We start from the raw sequence: 16,684 nt of genomic DNA on the forward strand, positions 1-16,684 counted from the left end.
ATTTAAATATTTCAGAGATAGACCAGTCCTTATGTATATGCTGCTCATCCCAGTGGTGATGGGTCCCACCTCTCTGAGCAACTATTTTGCTCTTGGCTGCTGATGTTGGACCTTGGGTTTCTAGCAACAAGCAAAATAGAAACCACAAGCCTGCTTACGCCGCCCTGGAACATATCACACAATTCACTATAGCAACACACTGCAGGGGAAGGTCAGCAGTAGTGGGCAAGCTGCCCAACACCAAAACTCATCTGCCATTACTGATTTCATGGAAGAACCACTGAGAAGTTTCTAAGAAAGCTCAGGAGTCCAGAGAACACACTTAAAACCACCGGGCAGATCATCCGCTGACTCCATTATCATTATTCAGTGCTGCCCACTTGGATCTTTCTCTCCCTCTCCTAAGTTGAAAATGCAGCTCACTGGCTAGTGACTCCTAACCAGAAACAATGAAGAGCCTTGTGGCATCTGAAAGGCAGCTTACTGGGGCTTTTGTGCATCTGAGTAAGTGGGTTCTGTTCCACAAAAACATCTGCCACATCACATTTTAAGAATAATAAGGAGCTACCAGATTCTTTGCTGTTCTTACTGCAATGGAGAACCACAGCACCCTGTCTGGAATTCATACACAGAAACAAATTCCCCATATGTTCTATTCACTTAGGCCACTGACACAAAACACTGAAGGCAGAAGCCACCATGTCTCCCAACTGGAAATGCAAGGTTCTGATGCCCTTGGCTGGCAACAAACAGCAGGACATGGATGACAACTGCAAACCAGGTAAGAAAGAGGTTTTCCTGCGAGGGCTTCTTGGCTTGCTAGATGGAAAACAAGCGGCTGTGGGGCCATCCGCAAGGGGTCACCACAGGTAGCCCTCTGGAAAGGTTCCTTTGCCCACACTCACAGGCAGAAGAGGAGGGACACAAGATTCTCTGTCTGTGGACAGAAGGGCTCGTGTGTATTGGAGAGAGAAGAGGAATGCGGAAGGCACAACCGTAAAAACAAACACAAACAAGCCTCCAAGTTTTATATGCATGCCGGAATGACGTGAGGCAGCATTCCCAATTACTCTGCTTTCTACAAGGCACTCAAGCAACTCTGGCAATAGCCTTGTGACTGGCCAGTTTATGACTGACACCACCCACCCTACTATAATTAGGGAGGGAGGCGTGGGCAGAAGGAAGACACCCAACTGGCTTGTAGATGCCAAGGATTTGAAGTCTCAATGTAGTTTTCCAACCAGCCTTATAGAAGGTACATTATCACTCATGCTAGCAGACAGTACCACATTCCAAAAGAGGAAATGAGCTGCTGTGGTGTATGAATAACTTCATATAACAGGAAGTTCCTGGTCCACAACTTTAACCAGTTGGCCTCTGAGCAGCCAGTATCTCTCAGCCTTCCCATCAATAACAAGAGGTAACAACAATGACCTCTCTTGCAGGCTGAAGTAAGTAAAGCACTTTGAACACCCCAACACACTAAATAAATGCTAAATTATTCTAACATAGAGGCTCTAAATTCAATGGCAAAGCACATGGTTTGCAAAAGCATGCAGAATGCCCCAGTTTTAAACTCTCAGAGAGTGTGACCTGAACAGATCTCTGCCTGAGACTTTGGAGAGCCACTGGCATAAGAGACAGACTCCGCACAAGGCAGTTTCTGTATTTCAACCTGATCATTTGCTCAAGACGTTTAAAATAAGATGCCTCAGTTATCTGATATGGTAGACCAAGAGGACAAGAAAAATCCTTGCAAAGTTTTGAAAGGGCATTTTTCTTGCAGCACAAATTCATACCTCTCCCATCACCTTCTCTCACTATGGACATTTCTGATGCCTTAGAAAAAGGGGGAGAGACTCCAAGATCTCATGGAGAGGAGGATCAACACAAATTCAAATGACTCAAATGGCTTTCAATAGACAAAGCCATTAAGACAACATGCATAATTTACTCACTCAGTTTTTGGACCAGTTGTCCAAGAGATCATGTTTACAAAAAACACACATTTTTAAAGTCATCCGTAAAAACTGAGATAGCAGCATTAATTTAATTAAATTATTATTATTATTATTATTTTATTAATTTATACCCCACCTTTTTGCCCAACGGGCACACAAGGCGGCTTACACAGACTTTAAAAATACAACATTAAAAACAATCATTAAAAACAATTTACAATAATTAAAAAATCTAAAAACAAACAAACCCCATGGATTTTCATATAAAAAGCAAGAACCCCAGCCAGCCTGTCAACAATTAAAAGCTTTTGAAATAAAAAGGTCTTCAGTCCACGCTGAAACGTTAGCAACAAGGGAGCAGTTCTCAGTTTCTCAAGGGGAGCAGTTCTCAAGGGGAGGGTATTCCACAGTTCGGGGGCCACCACCGAGAAGGCCCTCTTCCTGGCCGCCGCCCCTCTCAAATCTCTTAGTGGCGGCACAGTCAAAAGGGCCCCCCCAGATGATCTAAGAGCACGGGCAGGATTGTAGGGAAAGAGGCGGTCCCTCAAATACCCCGGCCCCAACCCGTAAAGGGCTTTAAAAGTCAAAACTAGCACCTTGAATTGGGCCCGGAACAGAACCGGCAGCCAGTGTAGCCGCCGGAGCAACAGCTCGACAAAGTCAAACCGACGTGCCCCAGCAACCACACGAGCAGCCGCGTTCTGTACTAGTTGTAATTTCCGGACCATCTTCAAAGGCAGCCCCATGTAGAGCGCATTGCAATAATCTAATCTAGATGTCACTAGGGCATGGGTTACTGTGGCCAGGTCTGTGCAGCTTAGGTACGGTCGCAGCTGGCGAATCAGCTGAAGCTGAGCAAAGGCTCCCCTGGCCACCGCCGCCACCTGGGACCCCAGGAGCAGCTGTGGATCCAGGAGAACCCCCAAGCTGCAGACCTGCACCTTCAGAGGGAGTGCAACCCCATTCAGAGCAGGACGATAGTCCAGCACCCGAGCTGTGGATTTCCGAACCAAGAGCACCTCTGTCTTATCCAGATTTAATTTCAGCTTGTTCGCCCACATCCAGCCCCTAACCGCCTCTAGACAGCGATCTAGGACCCCAACCGCCTCCTCAGAATCAGGGGGAAAGGAGAGATAAAGCTGGGTGTCATCAGCATACTGATGGCAACCCACTCCAAAACCCCGGATGACCTCTCCCAGCGGCTTCATGTAGATGTTAAAAAACATGGGGGATAAGATGGAACTCTGCGGCACCCCAAACCTAAGAGGTCAGGGTGCCAAATAGGCATCCCCCAGCACCACCTTCTGGGATCTGTCAGCCAGGAAGGAGCGGAACCACTTCAAAACAGTGCCTCCAAGCCCCAACCTGGCCAGCCGGCCCAGAAGGACACCATGGTCGATGGTGTCGAAAGCCACCAGCAGGTCCAGCAGGACTAACAGGGTTGCACTCCCCCTGTCCATCCCCTGGCAAAGGTCATCCACCAAGGCGAACAAGGTAGTCTCCGTCCCGAACCCTGGCCTGAAGCCAGATTGGAATGGGTCCAGATAATCCGTTTCCTCCAGTACCCTCTGAAGCTGGGACACCACCACCCGCTCAATCACCTTGCCCAGGAATGGGATATTCGAGACCACCCGAAAGTTATTTAAATTAGTGGGATCCAGGGAGGGCTTCTTCAGGAGGGGGCGAACCATTGCCTGCTTCAAGGCAGGCGGGAGCACCCGCTCCCTCAGAGATGAGTTCACCACCCTCCCCGTCCACTCGGCCAGCCCTTCCCGGGCAGCCCTAATTAACCATGCTGGGCACGGGTTGAGCGGGCAAGCAGCAGGTCTCACACTCCAGAGAATCCTGTCCACATCCTCAGGCTCTACAAGCTGAAAAGTATCCCAAATAGCAGGATAGACAGGTGCCCCGGGGACATCACTAGACATGCCCACAGCGGCGTCCAAGTCATGCCAAATCTGATCGACCTTCTCTGCAAAATGTTTTGCGAACTCATCACAGTGAACCTCCGTGTGCTCCTCCCCACCAGTAGGGGGGGCCATTTAAAACTAACAGTTGCAGGGGGAGAAAGGTCTTATTGAATGAAAACATTTTTAGCTCCTTCTAAAACCCACAAGTGTTCCTGGACCTGGGAACTACCTGGATGTTGCTCTGGGAATAAGGTTCTGTACCCACCAGAAAGGCCTCATCTCCTGGGCCCACCAACAGGATGTCATGATGGTCAAGAGAGCAGGGCCTCTGATGCAAATCTGGGGGTCAAGCAGGCTGATGTTGAAAAAGACAGTTCTTTAGGTCACTTGGCCTCAGATTGTTAAGTGAGTTAAAAGGCCAAGATCATTCAGAAGTGCATCTACCAATTTCTTGAAGTCAACTACATTCTTTCCTTCCACAGCTGCATGAGTTGAATGAGAAACACCCAGAACCCATACTAGGCCACTAATTTTTGCAACAGAAGCACTGCAGGAAGAGGAGGCACAATACTGTGTTTGCTAACCCATTGCTTCAAAACAGCCCCAAGGCATCAAATCAATACTAGGCTTCCCCTAACACCACAGCAAAACCTCCAACCCTCAGGCAACGCTTTCACACTGGTTTGTCTGCCAAGCACAGCAGGTTTACTGCTGAAGCTCTTCATACTTCAACAGAAGATTATATGCTGTGTTCTAGGGACAAAATCTCAGTTCATGCAAAGCACTGCTCAAGCCTGGTCAGCCTTGCCACCATTTTACATGAACTTAAAATGCACCCAGCACTCCTTTGCAGACACCTATGCAGGGAAAGATTCACTGGAAATGTATAAGGGAAACTTGTCCACTATCACCCATTTCTCATGGAGGATTCACTGGGTTCTCCAGGACAGAGTTTGGAAACTGCTACACTCCACAAACCAAACGTGCTTTCTGTCAAGTCAGACCTTTGATCCCTGCACTCAGCACTGTCTACACTGACAGCCACTTGTCAGGATTTCAGGTATTTTTTAGTCCTACCCTAGATATTGCCAGGGATGGAAACTGGTACTTTCTGTATCATAACAATAATGCTTAAAGTTTATATAGTACTTCTGAGTGTGAATACACTTTACATGCATTAACTTAAGGTCTTTACAAGAAGAAGTCCATAAAATATTATTATACCTATATTGCAGAAAAAAGGACTCAGGCTATGAGGAATGGCCTGTCTAAGGCCCCTGAGCCAATTTCATGGCAGTCTCTTCTTCCCTACAGTACGATTGCATACAAAAGTTGTGCTTTGCAACTGAGTTGTGGTCCCTTCCTGAATTCAACTCCAAGGCAATGCACCCACTGTCTCTGAGGGCATCCTGTTAATGCCATTCTTCCTTTCAAGACTTGTAGATTTGGGGGGAGGAGGGGGAGGTATGTACACATTCTACATGTCTCTGAGTTTAGCTAAGCCACCTGAACAGTTTCTTCTGCCTGAAAAGCAAATTGAAAGGGGCTTCTTCTCCCATTTCCATTGGCTCACTGTTAAAAGGAACTGAAAAGATACATACCTTGCAAAAGAGGGAGGGGAAGTGCTCCGGGGTCATCGGTGCATAGGACAGCTCTGACAGGACATCCACAGAGCGTGGTCCAATCAGATTCAGAGCTGGGTAGAGAAAAGCACAAGGTTTGCTATCACTAAGAGACCTGCAGGATAAAAGGAAAAGTCTCACAGTTGGCTCCTCATTTCAGATTTCTTGTATGCTCTCATCACCTTGACTCAAGAGCTGTAGTAAACAACTTAGACTCACAGGCAGAGATTATTCCATGTGCTGGGACAAGAGAATGTGCTGGAACAAGAGAAAGTTACAAAACAGGGCAGAGATCTAGAGCAGATGGGGCAAGCTTTTTTGACTGGGGTTGCAGAAGCATCCAAAAGTTGTCCTTCAACCATTCACATCAAGCAGGCTGGTGCCAGGTGACCCCAAAGTCACCTATGCTCAGCATGCACATTGTGTTCAACACAGCACTGCCTCTGGAAACAGCAACCCTGTGTCAGGCTCAGCCCACTCTCCTAAACATTTAGGCACATTCATTTATTTCTGGTACTTTCATTCCACCTTCTTTAATGAATAATCAAGTTGGTGAACAATTGAAAAAGGCTTAAAAACAACAATACATTCAGGTACAAGTAACATTCATACATACATACATACATACATACATACATACACATATACACACACACATACACACACACACAGTGGTGCCTCGCATAACGAAATTAATTCGTTCCGCGAGTCCTTTCGTTATGCGAGTTTTTCGTTTTGCGAAGCGCGTTTTCCCATAGGAATGCATTGAAATTTAATTAATGCGTTCCTATTAATGCAAAAAAAGTCAGAACAAAGTCAAATTTGGTTTACAAAGTGTTTACTAAGTGCTCTTTAAAGACATACCGTATTTTTCGCTCCATGTAAAGTGAACAGCAGTCAAAAGTGGCATTAAGAACCATTATCACTGTCATTAACAAATGGAGAGACTTAAAGGTTTGAATACTCTAGTTTTCTGGAATCCCCAAGAACTCATCATCGCTAGAGTCAGAATTTATGAAGCTCATTTGCTCACAATCACTGACATCACTTTCTTTGCTGTCTTCCTCCCCCTTCCTTAGGGTGAATGTGAGCATAAACTGGCATGAAGATCCCCCGCTCCCTAGGGTGAATGTGAGCATAAACCTGCATGAAGATCCCCCCCCCTTCCTTAGGGTGAATGTGATCATAAACTGGCATGAAGATCCCCTGCTCCCTAGGGTGAATGTGATCATAAACCGGCATGAAGATCCCCTGCTCCCTAGGGTGAATGTGAGCATAAACAGGCATGAAGATCCCCCGCTCCCTAGGGTGAATGTGAGCATAAACAGGCATGAAGATCCCCCGCTCCCTAGGGTGAATGTGAGCATAAACAGGCATGAAGATCCCCCGCTCCCTAGGGTGAATGTGAGCATAAACCGGCATGAAGATCCCCCGCTCCCTAGGGTGAATGTGAGCATAAACTGACATGAAGATCCTCCCCTTACTAGGGTGGACGGGATCATAAACTGACATGAAGATCCCCCCTTATTAGGGTGAATGGGATCATAAACTGACATGAAGATCTCCCCTTATTAGGGTGAATGGGATCAGGCTTGCGGGGGGGGGGAGGCTGCGATGACAGGTTGCTGGGGGGGGCTTACATTCAGGTGCTGGATGAGGTGAGTGAAGGCACCCCTCCCCTGCTGTGTGAGTGTGGGGGGGGGGCAGATCATCTGTGTGTGTAAGAGAAGGGGGCAGCCTGTATGTGTGAGAGAGGGGGGAAAGTGTTTGTGTTGCAGAGAAGTTGTGATGCTCCAGGCTTGGGGTGGAGGGAAAGAGAGGCTGTGATGCTCCAGGCTTGCGGGGGGGGGGGGGAGAGAAGAGAGAGGCTGGGATGCTCCAGGCTTGCGGGGGGGGGGGAAGAGAGAGGCTGTGATGCTCCAGGCTTGGGGAAAGAGAGGCTGTGATGCTCCAGGCTTGCGGGGGGGCACAAAAACGGGTGGGAGCAAGAACGTGCAACCCCTGACAGGCACACAGGAGCCTGGCCCTGTGAGTGAGTGAGTGAGTGAGTGAGTGAGGGGTGGTGAAGAGAGCGTAAGTGTGTGTGTGGGAGGGAGGGAGGGATGCTGACTGACCCGCTGCTGCGCGAGGAAACCCCAAGAACTCATCATCCTTCCTTAGGGTGAACGTGAGCATAAACTGGCATGACGATCCTCCCCCTTCCTTAGGGTGAATGTGAGCATAAACTGGCATGAAGATCGCCCCCTTAAAACAAACCAAAAAAAAAAAATTCGTCTTGCGAAGCACGGTTCATAAAAATTCGTTGTGCGAGTCACCAAAAATCGCAAAACGCTTTCGTTCTGCGAGTTTTTCAGTGCGCGAGGCATTCGTTATGCGAGGCACCACTGTATGTATGTGTGTGTGTGTGTGTGTGTGTGTGTGTGTATAAACCATTTCCCTATGGTTACCACTCCATATATCATGGCCACCACAGGGCGCTGATGCCACAATACAGATAAGTGCGCCTGGACTTTACAGGGAGAGGGCAAACTCAACCCTGGGCTATTTTTGGTAGCAGCACCATGATGAGCAGAACACCATTCCTGCTATTAAAAACAAAGATGAAATTATGTCTCAAGGATTCAAAGTTCAGAAGCAAAATTTACATTTCAAAATGAGCGCATGCTTTGTATGTTAAAATGAGGGTTGTTTGACCCACGACACTATTGCAAACCTAATTTTGCAACCAAGATAGACTCTGAACAGAATGGACACAAGAGGAAGTACAGGTCAGATCTAGCCTGTGGTCTACAGCTGCCCCAGTTACCATGAACCTTCCTTGTAGAGCTAGCCTATACAGCAAAGAACTCCAAATGACCACAGCAAGTTTAACAATCCAGCAAAGACTCTCTAGGCTGGCAGCTTTTGAAGATTTGGTCTTCAGGGAACCTTGCGAACATGGACGGGTCTGCTGAGAAACCCACAAGTCTCTGCCTGGAGGTCCTGCTCAGGCTGCACCTGATCCCAAGGCATGCTCTTGGGAGCAAATGAATGGTTCATGCAGAGTTCTGGCCAGGTTTGTAGGATGCCCTACAGTCAGAGAACACATCCTAGTTGCCCACTGCAGGGAAGACCAACAGCAATAGGCAAAGCTACCTTTGAGAAAATGGCACTGAGCTTTTGGGACATCCTGAAGATCCTCAGAACACAGCCTGAAAAAACTGCTCACCAGGCAATTTTACTGCAAGGAAAGCGAGTTCTTGACTCCACTTTATCACCAAGCCACTTTATCACCACTGAATGAGCTGAGACTTGAATTTCCTGCTAAGCTCGGCTCCGAGTCACTTCAGCCAGGCCAGTGTTTTCACATCCAAACTGTTCCATCCTGCCTTACCTGTGTACTTCCAGGTGACGTCTTCCAAGAGCAAGTTGCTGTCATCAGGCATATACTTTTTCAGCCAGGCCCAGCAATGGATTTGCTGGTCTGTGGGAGAAACCATGAAGAAGCTGGAACACAAGGGACGTTGAAACTGTTAAGTGGGGGGAAGGGGTGACCACAGGACGGTCTGCTGATATGCTGGGGAGTCGGCCACAGCAGTCTCCAGAACAAAAATGGAGCACAGTCAAATGTCTTCCTGGAATATGCCATGCACCTCAAAGTGGGTAGGAACAGACTCCAAGCTCTGGAGCTGCAAAAGGAACGCCCAGTCTGCACTCAGTCTTTGTATGTAGCAGATATACTACAGAAGAGCAAGGGAAAAGAGCTCTGGAAAGCACAGTGTGGAGGACGGGGTGGGATAGACAGTCACGACTTGAAGCATTACTTCAATATTTCAAGCATTACCCTTGCTGGGCAGTCTTTGAAGTGGTGCTTCTCTTATATTTAGCACGGGGAGAGCAATTGTCCCTTTTCACCCCAGCATGGCATCTTTTTGTCTCTTCTGTATTTTTTTTTTTTAAGATTGTGAGCCCTTTGGGGACAGGAAACCATATATTGATTTATTTTACTATATTAACTGCTTGCGAACTCTAGTTGAAAAGTGGTATATGCTGTAAGTATTGTCAACAACATAAACAGGACCAAAGCCATCTGCTTAACATGGCGATACTGGGCAGGGGAATTTCATCCTCTGAGATAGCTCTAGAGACCAGGCTCCAAAAATATCTACCACTCACCTACCCACCCTGGGCTAAAGTTGCCTGTTCAGGAGGCCCATCACAAACGAGCAATGCTTCCTTAAATCAAACAGTCAAGTCTCCTGCCTGGAGTAAAAGGAAACCCTGCCCACCCTGATGCAGGTAGCATGCATGTGTAAGCTGAGACAGAAGGGCAGACCAAGGGCCACCAAGTCTTGCATCTCATTCCCAGCCACAGCCAGGCATCTGTCTGGGGGAACCCACTAGCAGGCCAGAGCACAACAGCTTTCCTCCTGCTTGCCCCCCAGCACTCAGAGGCAAGTGGCCGCCAAAGATGGGGGTTCCATGCAGCTACCACGGCTAACAGCCATCCCTGCCATTTGCTCTTTCAACAAATACCGTCTTGTTTTATTCCACCTTAAGAGTTTAGAGGAGAAGGTTGCCTGTGCAAGAGAGGGTGAGGGTCCTGAGGTCAGGCAAAGAGTGGGAGGGGAGAAGCTCTCTTCCTTTGGTCCTGGGGTGAGCACGTTCCTTTTCCTTCTCTCCCCACCGAGCGAATCAGAGCTTCTGGGAGGACCCAAGGCATTTGGGAAAAAAGAGGGTTCTATTCTTCAGCCAAGTTCTCCTCTCCCAGAAGGTTGTTGCTTAGCCCAGTCTCCCCACAACCTAACCGACCTTCAGAAATCCTATTGCTGGGTCAATACTTTCCTCATCAGCACTGTATATCACAGGCTTTTACATACACCATCAGAAGCTGGCATCCCATGAGACACTGAGATCAGCCACCCAAGCATTACAGAAACAGAGTAGCTGTTCTAAGCTAGCCAGTGCTCAAGCCTCCAACCCCACTGCTTCAGTGGGCAAAGAGAACCCCCAATAGAGAAGTAGGATAAAAAAATTTTCACTATAATGAAGAAATAAAATCAACCTCCCCTTCCTCTTCCTCCCAGTTTGTCCAATTCCTTCCTAGAGCCATCTTAACTAGAGCCATGTAAACTAGTGACCACCTCTTACAGCAGCAAGTTTCACAAGTGAATTTTATGCTGTGTACTTCCTTGGATCTGCCCTGACATGGATTAGTAGCAGACCCCAAACAGGCAAAAGTACTTCTGTGGAATGGAAAAAGGTTGTTTTTCTCCATTAAATCCCAGCAGAGTTTTTCCTGTCCCTTTCTGCTTCCAGGCACATGAGGTCATGATGGGGCCTGGAACAAGAAGGTAGAGTAGAATGAGCAAGAAAAAAAAGCTAGCAACCCTGCCATGAAGCAGCTGTGTAATCTCACCTGCGCTTGTTCAAGCGGACCACACTGCAGTCGTTCTCATACCCTCCATTGTGATTGAGCATCCCTGTGTGCACGATGTGTCCAACTGGCACATCCAGGTCATTGGAGAAGAGATACTGCAGGACCTCCAAAGCCTGGTCCCCTGTAGACTGCAGCATTGGGGAGAGGAAAGAGGATCAGACACACGATGACTGCCCTATCTCCCCCCTTCTTCTTCCCTATTTTGGGACACTTTTATTTCCCCAGAAGCTCCTGCGCAGGTTCAGTTGTCTTAGGGCTGCTGGAAAATCCTCCTGCAACATATCCCTGTTCTTTGTTCAAATCTCCGTTATTCACCACCTACTTGTACATATGGATTCAGAATCTACCCTCCTGCCTGGCATTCCTAGTCTGCCTAGTGAGAAGCCTGCACGGCCAGCTAGACAGCAAACCTTTATCAAGGTAAAAGGGGTGGGATGGAGAGGCCAGTTGATCTCCACTCCCCTAGTCAGAGGCAAGCTCCACTCCCCCAGTCAGAGAGCTTGATGACAACATCAAACCTTGGTTACTTAAACTCAAACAAAACTCCATGTGTTCTGCCAGTGATATCTGATGTGGATTTGAGGAAGGAGCACCCACTTAACTCTCCAGTAAGTGCAGGGACCAGGATTCCTAGGACACAGAGGTGGAGGGCTCACTCTGCAAAGACTTTTCAGCTCCTGATGTGGCAAGAGATGGTTTAGATATGGCAGGAGATGGCCTTGTATCCCAAGACACAAATATTATAAAAATATGCATTGGTATTGAAAGAATTTTTTTTTCTCCTCTATCATTCTTTCAGTGAAATTGGGTCACCCTACATAAAATATAGAATATTTTTACACTGCTTTTCAACAAGAAAAAAGGCACGAAGAGGCTTACATAATAAAACAGATGAACAGTTCCTTGTTCCAAATCTGCTCACAGTCTGATAGCCCAGTCCTATCCAACCTGATATCCAACTGATGCCACCATGCCAATGGGGGTATGCACTGCACCCTTGAGGTGGGAGGGGGGCAGCCATGGAGGCCTCCTCAAGGTAAAGGAACGTTTTTTCCCTTACCTTAGAGCTGTATTACACAGAGATGCTCTCTTGGGGTGAGGGTGGTGTACAGCTGCTCTCCCCCTGCTAAAGATCAGAGGAGCACCTCTTTACAAGGTGCCTCTTGGAGGAGCAGCCGGGGATGCAAAAAGCCTGCTGGTTCACCTCATCTGCTTACAAAATTTTAAGAGTGTAGAGAGAAGGGGGAATACCTTTTAAAGTGGGGTTCCTCTTACATTTAGCAGAGGGAGAGCAAGTGTTCTTTATCCCAACAGAGTGTCCTTTCCAGTAGCTGGTTGTTGGGAGTCCTTTGAATCTCTTTTAGACTCTCAGAAAACCATTGTCTCAATCCTTTTGCATTGTAAAACCTTTGTTCTTTTTTGAAAAATGGACATGCATGTGTATCAAGAAACAATTTCACAACTTCTGTGAGAGATAAAGCTCTTCTGGATTCCCAGGTGGCGGCTGTGGCTGGGGGGGCCTTCGCTCAGCTTCGGCTGGTGCGCCAGCTGCAGCCGTACTTGGATCGTGCAGACCTGGCCACGGTGATCCATCCCTCGGTGACATTGAGATTAGATTACTGTAACGCGCTCTATGTGGGGCTGCCCTTGAAGACCGTTCGGAAACTGCAACTAGTGCAGAATGCGGCGGCCCGTGTGGTTACTGGAGCTAGGCAGTTCGACTCTGTCAGTCCACTTCTCCAGCGGCTGCATTGGCTGCCCATTCGTTTCCAGGCCCAATTCAAGGTGCTGGTATTGACCTTTAAAGCCCTATACTGCTCTGGGCCAGGGTATCTTAGAGAATGCCTACTCCTGTACAATCCGGCTCGTCCTCTTAGGTCATCAGAGAAGGCCTTTCTCTGCCGCCGCCTAGGGAGGTACGTGGGACGGCGGCAAGAAATAGGGCCTTCTCAGTAGTGGCACCAATGCTATGGAACTCCCTTCCCCTTGACTTAAGAATGGCTCCCTCTCTTGAGACCTTTCGGCGAGGCCTGAAGACCCTTCTGTTTAAACAAGCCCTCTGAGTTCTCAGCCTTTTTAACATCTTTTTAACATCTTTTAATATTTTTTACAGGCCTGATGCTTTTATGACTTGCTGCTGCTCTATGCTCTTTTTACCTATTTTTTATTCTGACTGCTGTTTTTTATGATATGTGTTAATATGTTTTTATTTGTTTTAAATTATGTTTTTAATCTGTTGTAAGCCGCCTTGAGTCCCTTCGGGGAGAAAGGCGGGGTAAAAATAAAGTTGTTGTTATTAATTAATTAATATTATTATTATTATTCTCATTCTCAGATAATTTACAAACCCCAACCCCATGCACTACACCTACACTAATTTCAAACTTGGTGAACGAGGACATGTCAATGACACAGACGGCCTCTTTGCAGCACTTGACCTCTGCCCCCACAATGTCAAACCAGTCTGGCTTGTAGAAGGTCTTGCTCTGGTCCAGGGCCAACAAATCTAAAGGGAAAGGAACACAGAAAAGACCATGTCAGCACTGGACATTCAGTTTCTTCCCAGGGTTGCCTAGGGATGCAAAATGCTCCTACCTTTCCCAGGAGGCACAAAGAACTTGGCCCTCTCAAAGCCATGCTTCTCCATCCACCTTGCTCCCTGGGCATCTAGTCGGTCATAGAGGGGAGATGTCCGCAGCTGCCGGCCAGTCTGGAAATCCCAGCGGGGAACTTTCAGGTCATACATTAGGGCTAGAAGGGTCACAGGATCATAGAATTAAAGGACTGGATGGGACACAAATCCAACATCTTTCTAACAGAAGCTGGATATCCTACCCCTAGTGCAGCCCTGAAACATACCAGCCTGCAACAAAAAAAATCTTCAAAAGGGAAAGCTATCCAACAGTAGCCCCTGCAGACATCATGTACTCAAACACTGCTTTTATTCTTTCAAAGTATTTGTCTCGTACCCATCAATTCAAAAATACTTGCAAGGTGGTTCAACAAACTTGACTCTGAATAGACAGCCACCGACAAAATACATTATTACAAAAAGTACACGATCAATAAGTCAGCAAAAGATACATATACACACGCATTTAAAAAAAACCAAACCTAGAATTTTCCTTAAAAGTCCAAACAAAGAAAACCATTTAAACCTGATGCATAAAACTACACAAGGGCCTTTCAGGACCAGCCCCTTGCCCCCAGGCCTGAGATGAGGTGCTGTTGTCTCCCCTTGCTTCAACAAGTACACACATACAAATACCTTCCCATCATGCTAGAACTATTTTTTAAGAGCAGGAAGAGAAACAGTGTAAAAAGAGTGGTGGTGCACTATCCCAAGATGATGCTCTAAGCTACTGTACGTTCTTCCAACACACCTCTTCTTCTACTCTCCTCTTCCTGGTTTCCCCCCCCCCCCAAACAATTGGGGCAAGCAGGTGGCAGCCATCAGAGGCAGAAGGTGGGCACCCCCTCACCCAAGTTGGCTGATTCACCCAACCTTGGAACTTGAACCACCTTCAAGGCCTTTTCTGTGGTGGCATCCTATCGCCAGCCGCCACCTGCCTACTCTCTGAATGCAGAAGAACCCAGAGAAGAAACTCTAAAGACGAACTTAATGAATGGATAGTTTGTAGAAACAAAAAAGTAGATCAAGGTCCCAACACAACAGCAAGTGACTTACGCATGACTTCCATGACACGGTGGCGAAGGAAGGTGCGGCTGCTTTGCAGAACACCAAAGCGTTTCAGGTCCAGGGGCCACACGTTTTCAGAGGGGTAGCCGTTCACCATCCATTCAGCCAGGTACCTGCCCGGAAAGGGAGACAAGCAGGGTCAGACGATTAACTTGAGCACAAGGGTCTAAGTCTGTAGGAGCGTTGCATCCTGATGTCAGGAGATGTGTGACTCCATGACCCAAAAGTCATGCCAGACTGCTCCAAACAGCCAAGGAAATACTGTTTATTCCTCTCAGATAGAGAAGAGCACAGGAGATGAAGTTATAGAAGTGTTATAGACTGCCTCCACATTCACAGGTTTGCCTCTGAATAGGTGTTTTGCTAAGGTGCAACCATAGGAGAGGGATATAGCCGAAGAGCCCTGCTGGATCAGACCAAGGGCCCATCTAGTCCAGCTTCCTGTATCTCATAGTAGCCCATCAGATGCCTCAGACAGCACTCAAGTTACCTGTATTCTGTTACCGTTCCCTTGCATCTGGCATTAAGGCTTGCTCATCGGCATCCTAGAGGCCAGACCAGATTGACCTTTGCGAGAACCAGAATGCTGGACTACATGGACCTCAGCTTCGATTCAGCAAGGCTGCTCTTCTATTCATTTTGTACCAACAAAGTTGTCCATGGTGCCTTTTTTATGTAAATTTGGCTCTTACACAAGTTCCTTTTGCACAAAAAACTGTAGATAAGGGAAGGTGACTCAGCTGCTCCCAGAAAGCACCCATCATTCAGAGAAAGATTATTCATTTCATTGGGGCAAAGCCACTCTGGAAACTGGGTGTATAGCAAAGAAAAAGCTAACAAGTATGAAGGTCTTCTGCTCCAGCTTTGCCAGTTACTCATTAAAACAGCAAACTTTCATCTAACACAGGAGTGTCCAAACATTTTGGCAAGAGGGCCACATCATCTCTCTGTTACTGTGTCGGGGGCCGGGGAAAAAAAGAATTAATTTACATTTAAAATTTGAATACACAAATGAATTTATTAGAGATGGCGCTTATATGAATGAATGAAGGTCTTGCAGTACCTCAAGGCCTATAAAAGGCCTTGCACAAAGCAAGGCCAGCCTTTCCTTTCTCTGCCACTACTGCATCACAGATGTGAAACAGCAAGTAGTGGAGGGAGGCCTTGGCTCACAGCTCAGGTGAGAGGTCGAATAGTCATCCTCATGCTGAGAGCAGTTGTATTGGGCCGGCATGGGCTCCAGCAAGTCTCTGGAGGGCCGGAGGCTCACTGGAGACTGGGGGCTCCTTGAGGGCTTGATTGGGAGCCCCCTGAGGGCCGCAAGTGGCCCCGGGGCCAGGGTTTGGGCCCCCCTGATCTAACAGCACACTGACCTCTATGCTCTTCACCCCCTGTGATGTCACTTCCAGCTTCTAAGAGACTTGGCCGGGTTCTGCAACTCTGTTTCTAGAGCAACAGTTTGAACAAATTGTCTGTCCCTCCTCCTCCACCAGCAGAGCAGGTGGAAGAGGGACAATTTGTTACTACAAACGGTTGTCCTAGAAACAGAGCTGCAGAACCTGGCTCTGCAGTTTTTCAGTTACTTCCAACACTGTTCTCCAAACTCCAGGGTACATCTGTGAACCTTATGCAGCACACCAATGTGCCAAACTGGCAGACCAGAACAACAGGCTCTTGGCTCAGCCAGTGCAGACATCTTCTTCCATCAACAGTCTGGCTTCTGAGATTTCAGCAGGCCACTGCGCTTTCAAGCATAGCCTTACAGCCTTAAGATCTAAGAAACATGCTATAAAAAGCAAGGCTACAATTATGGGCAAATCCAACCTCCCAACAGTCACATTCTGCACTTCTTCTCTGGCTCCACAGAACCACAGCACACACAGAGCTTTGCCTTCCGCTGCTTGCTATTCCAGTCTGCAAATGTATTTCAAGCTGCAAATTTATTTTAAATGTATTTCAGTGTTGTATCATTAGGAGCCAGAGCCAACTTTTAAGGCATCAGCCCCCAAAATGATTCATAAACTACTGCCCATTCACACATATCATGATCAAGAGTGCTGAGAGCTTGGGTG

The 16,684-nt window shown here is 47.4% G+C and overlaps 1 protein-coding gene across 1 annotated transcript in view; it reads right to left on the reverse strand.

Annotated features, from left to right (window-relative positions):
• Positions 1-16,684, reverse strand: part of PDPR (pyruvate dehydrogenase phosphatase regulatory subunit) — a 39,639-nt gene that overhangs the window by 9,656 nt on the left and 13,299 nt on the right. Inside the window, exons 11-16 of the mRNA XM_066636965.1 lie at positions 14,601-14,725; positions 13,508-13,663; positions 13,285-13,418; positions 10,892-11,040; positions 8,867-8,979; positions 5,473-5,567 (exon numbers count right to left, since the gene is read on the reverse strand). Of these exons, the coding sequence (XP_066493062.1) occupies positions 5,473-5,567; positions 8,867-8,979; positions 10,892-11,040; positions 13,285-13,418; positions 13,508-13,663; positions 14,601-14,725 (772 nt within the window). The remainder of the gene's footprint in view (positions 1-5,472; positions 5,568-8,866; positions 8,980-10,891; positions 11,041-13,284; positions 13,419-13,507; positions 13,664-14,600; positions 14,726-16,684) is intronic.

Source organism: Tiliqua scincoides, chromosome 9 (assembly GCF_035046505.1).
Source record: "Tiliqua scincoides isolate rTilSci1 chromosome 9, rTilSci1.hap2, whole genome shotgun sequence".
NCBI classification, from domain to species: domain Eukaryota; kingdom Metazoa; phylum Chordata; class Lepidosauria; order Squamata; family Scincidae; genus Tiliqua; species Tiliqua scincoides.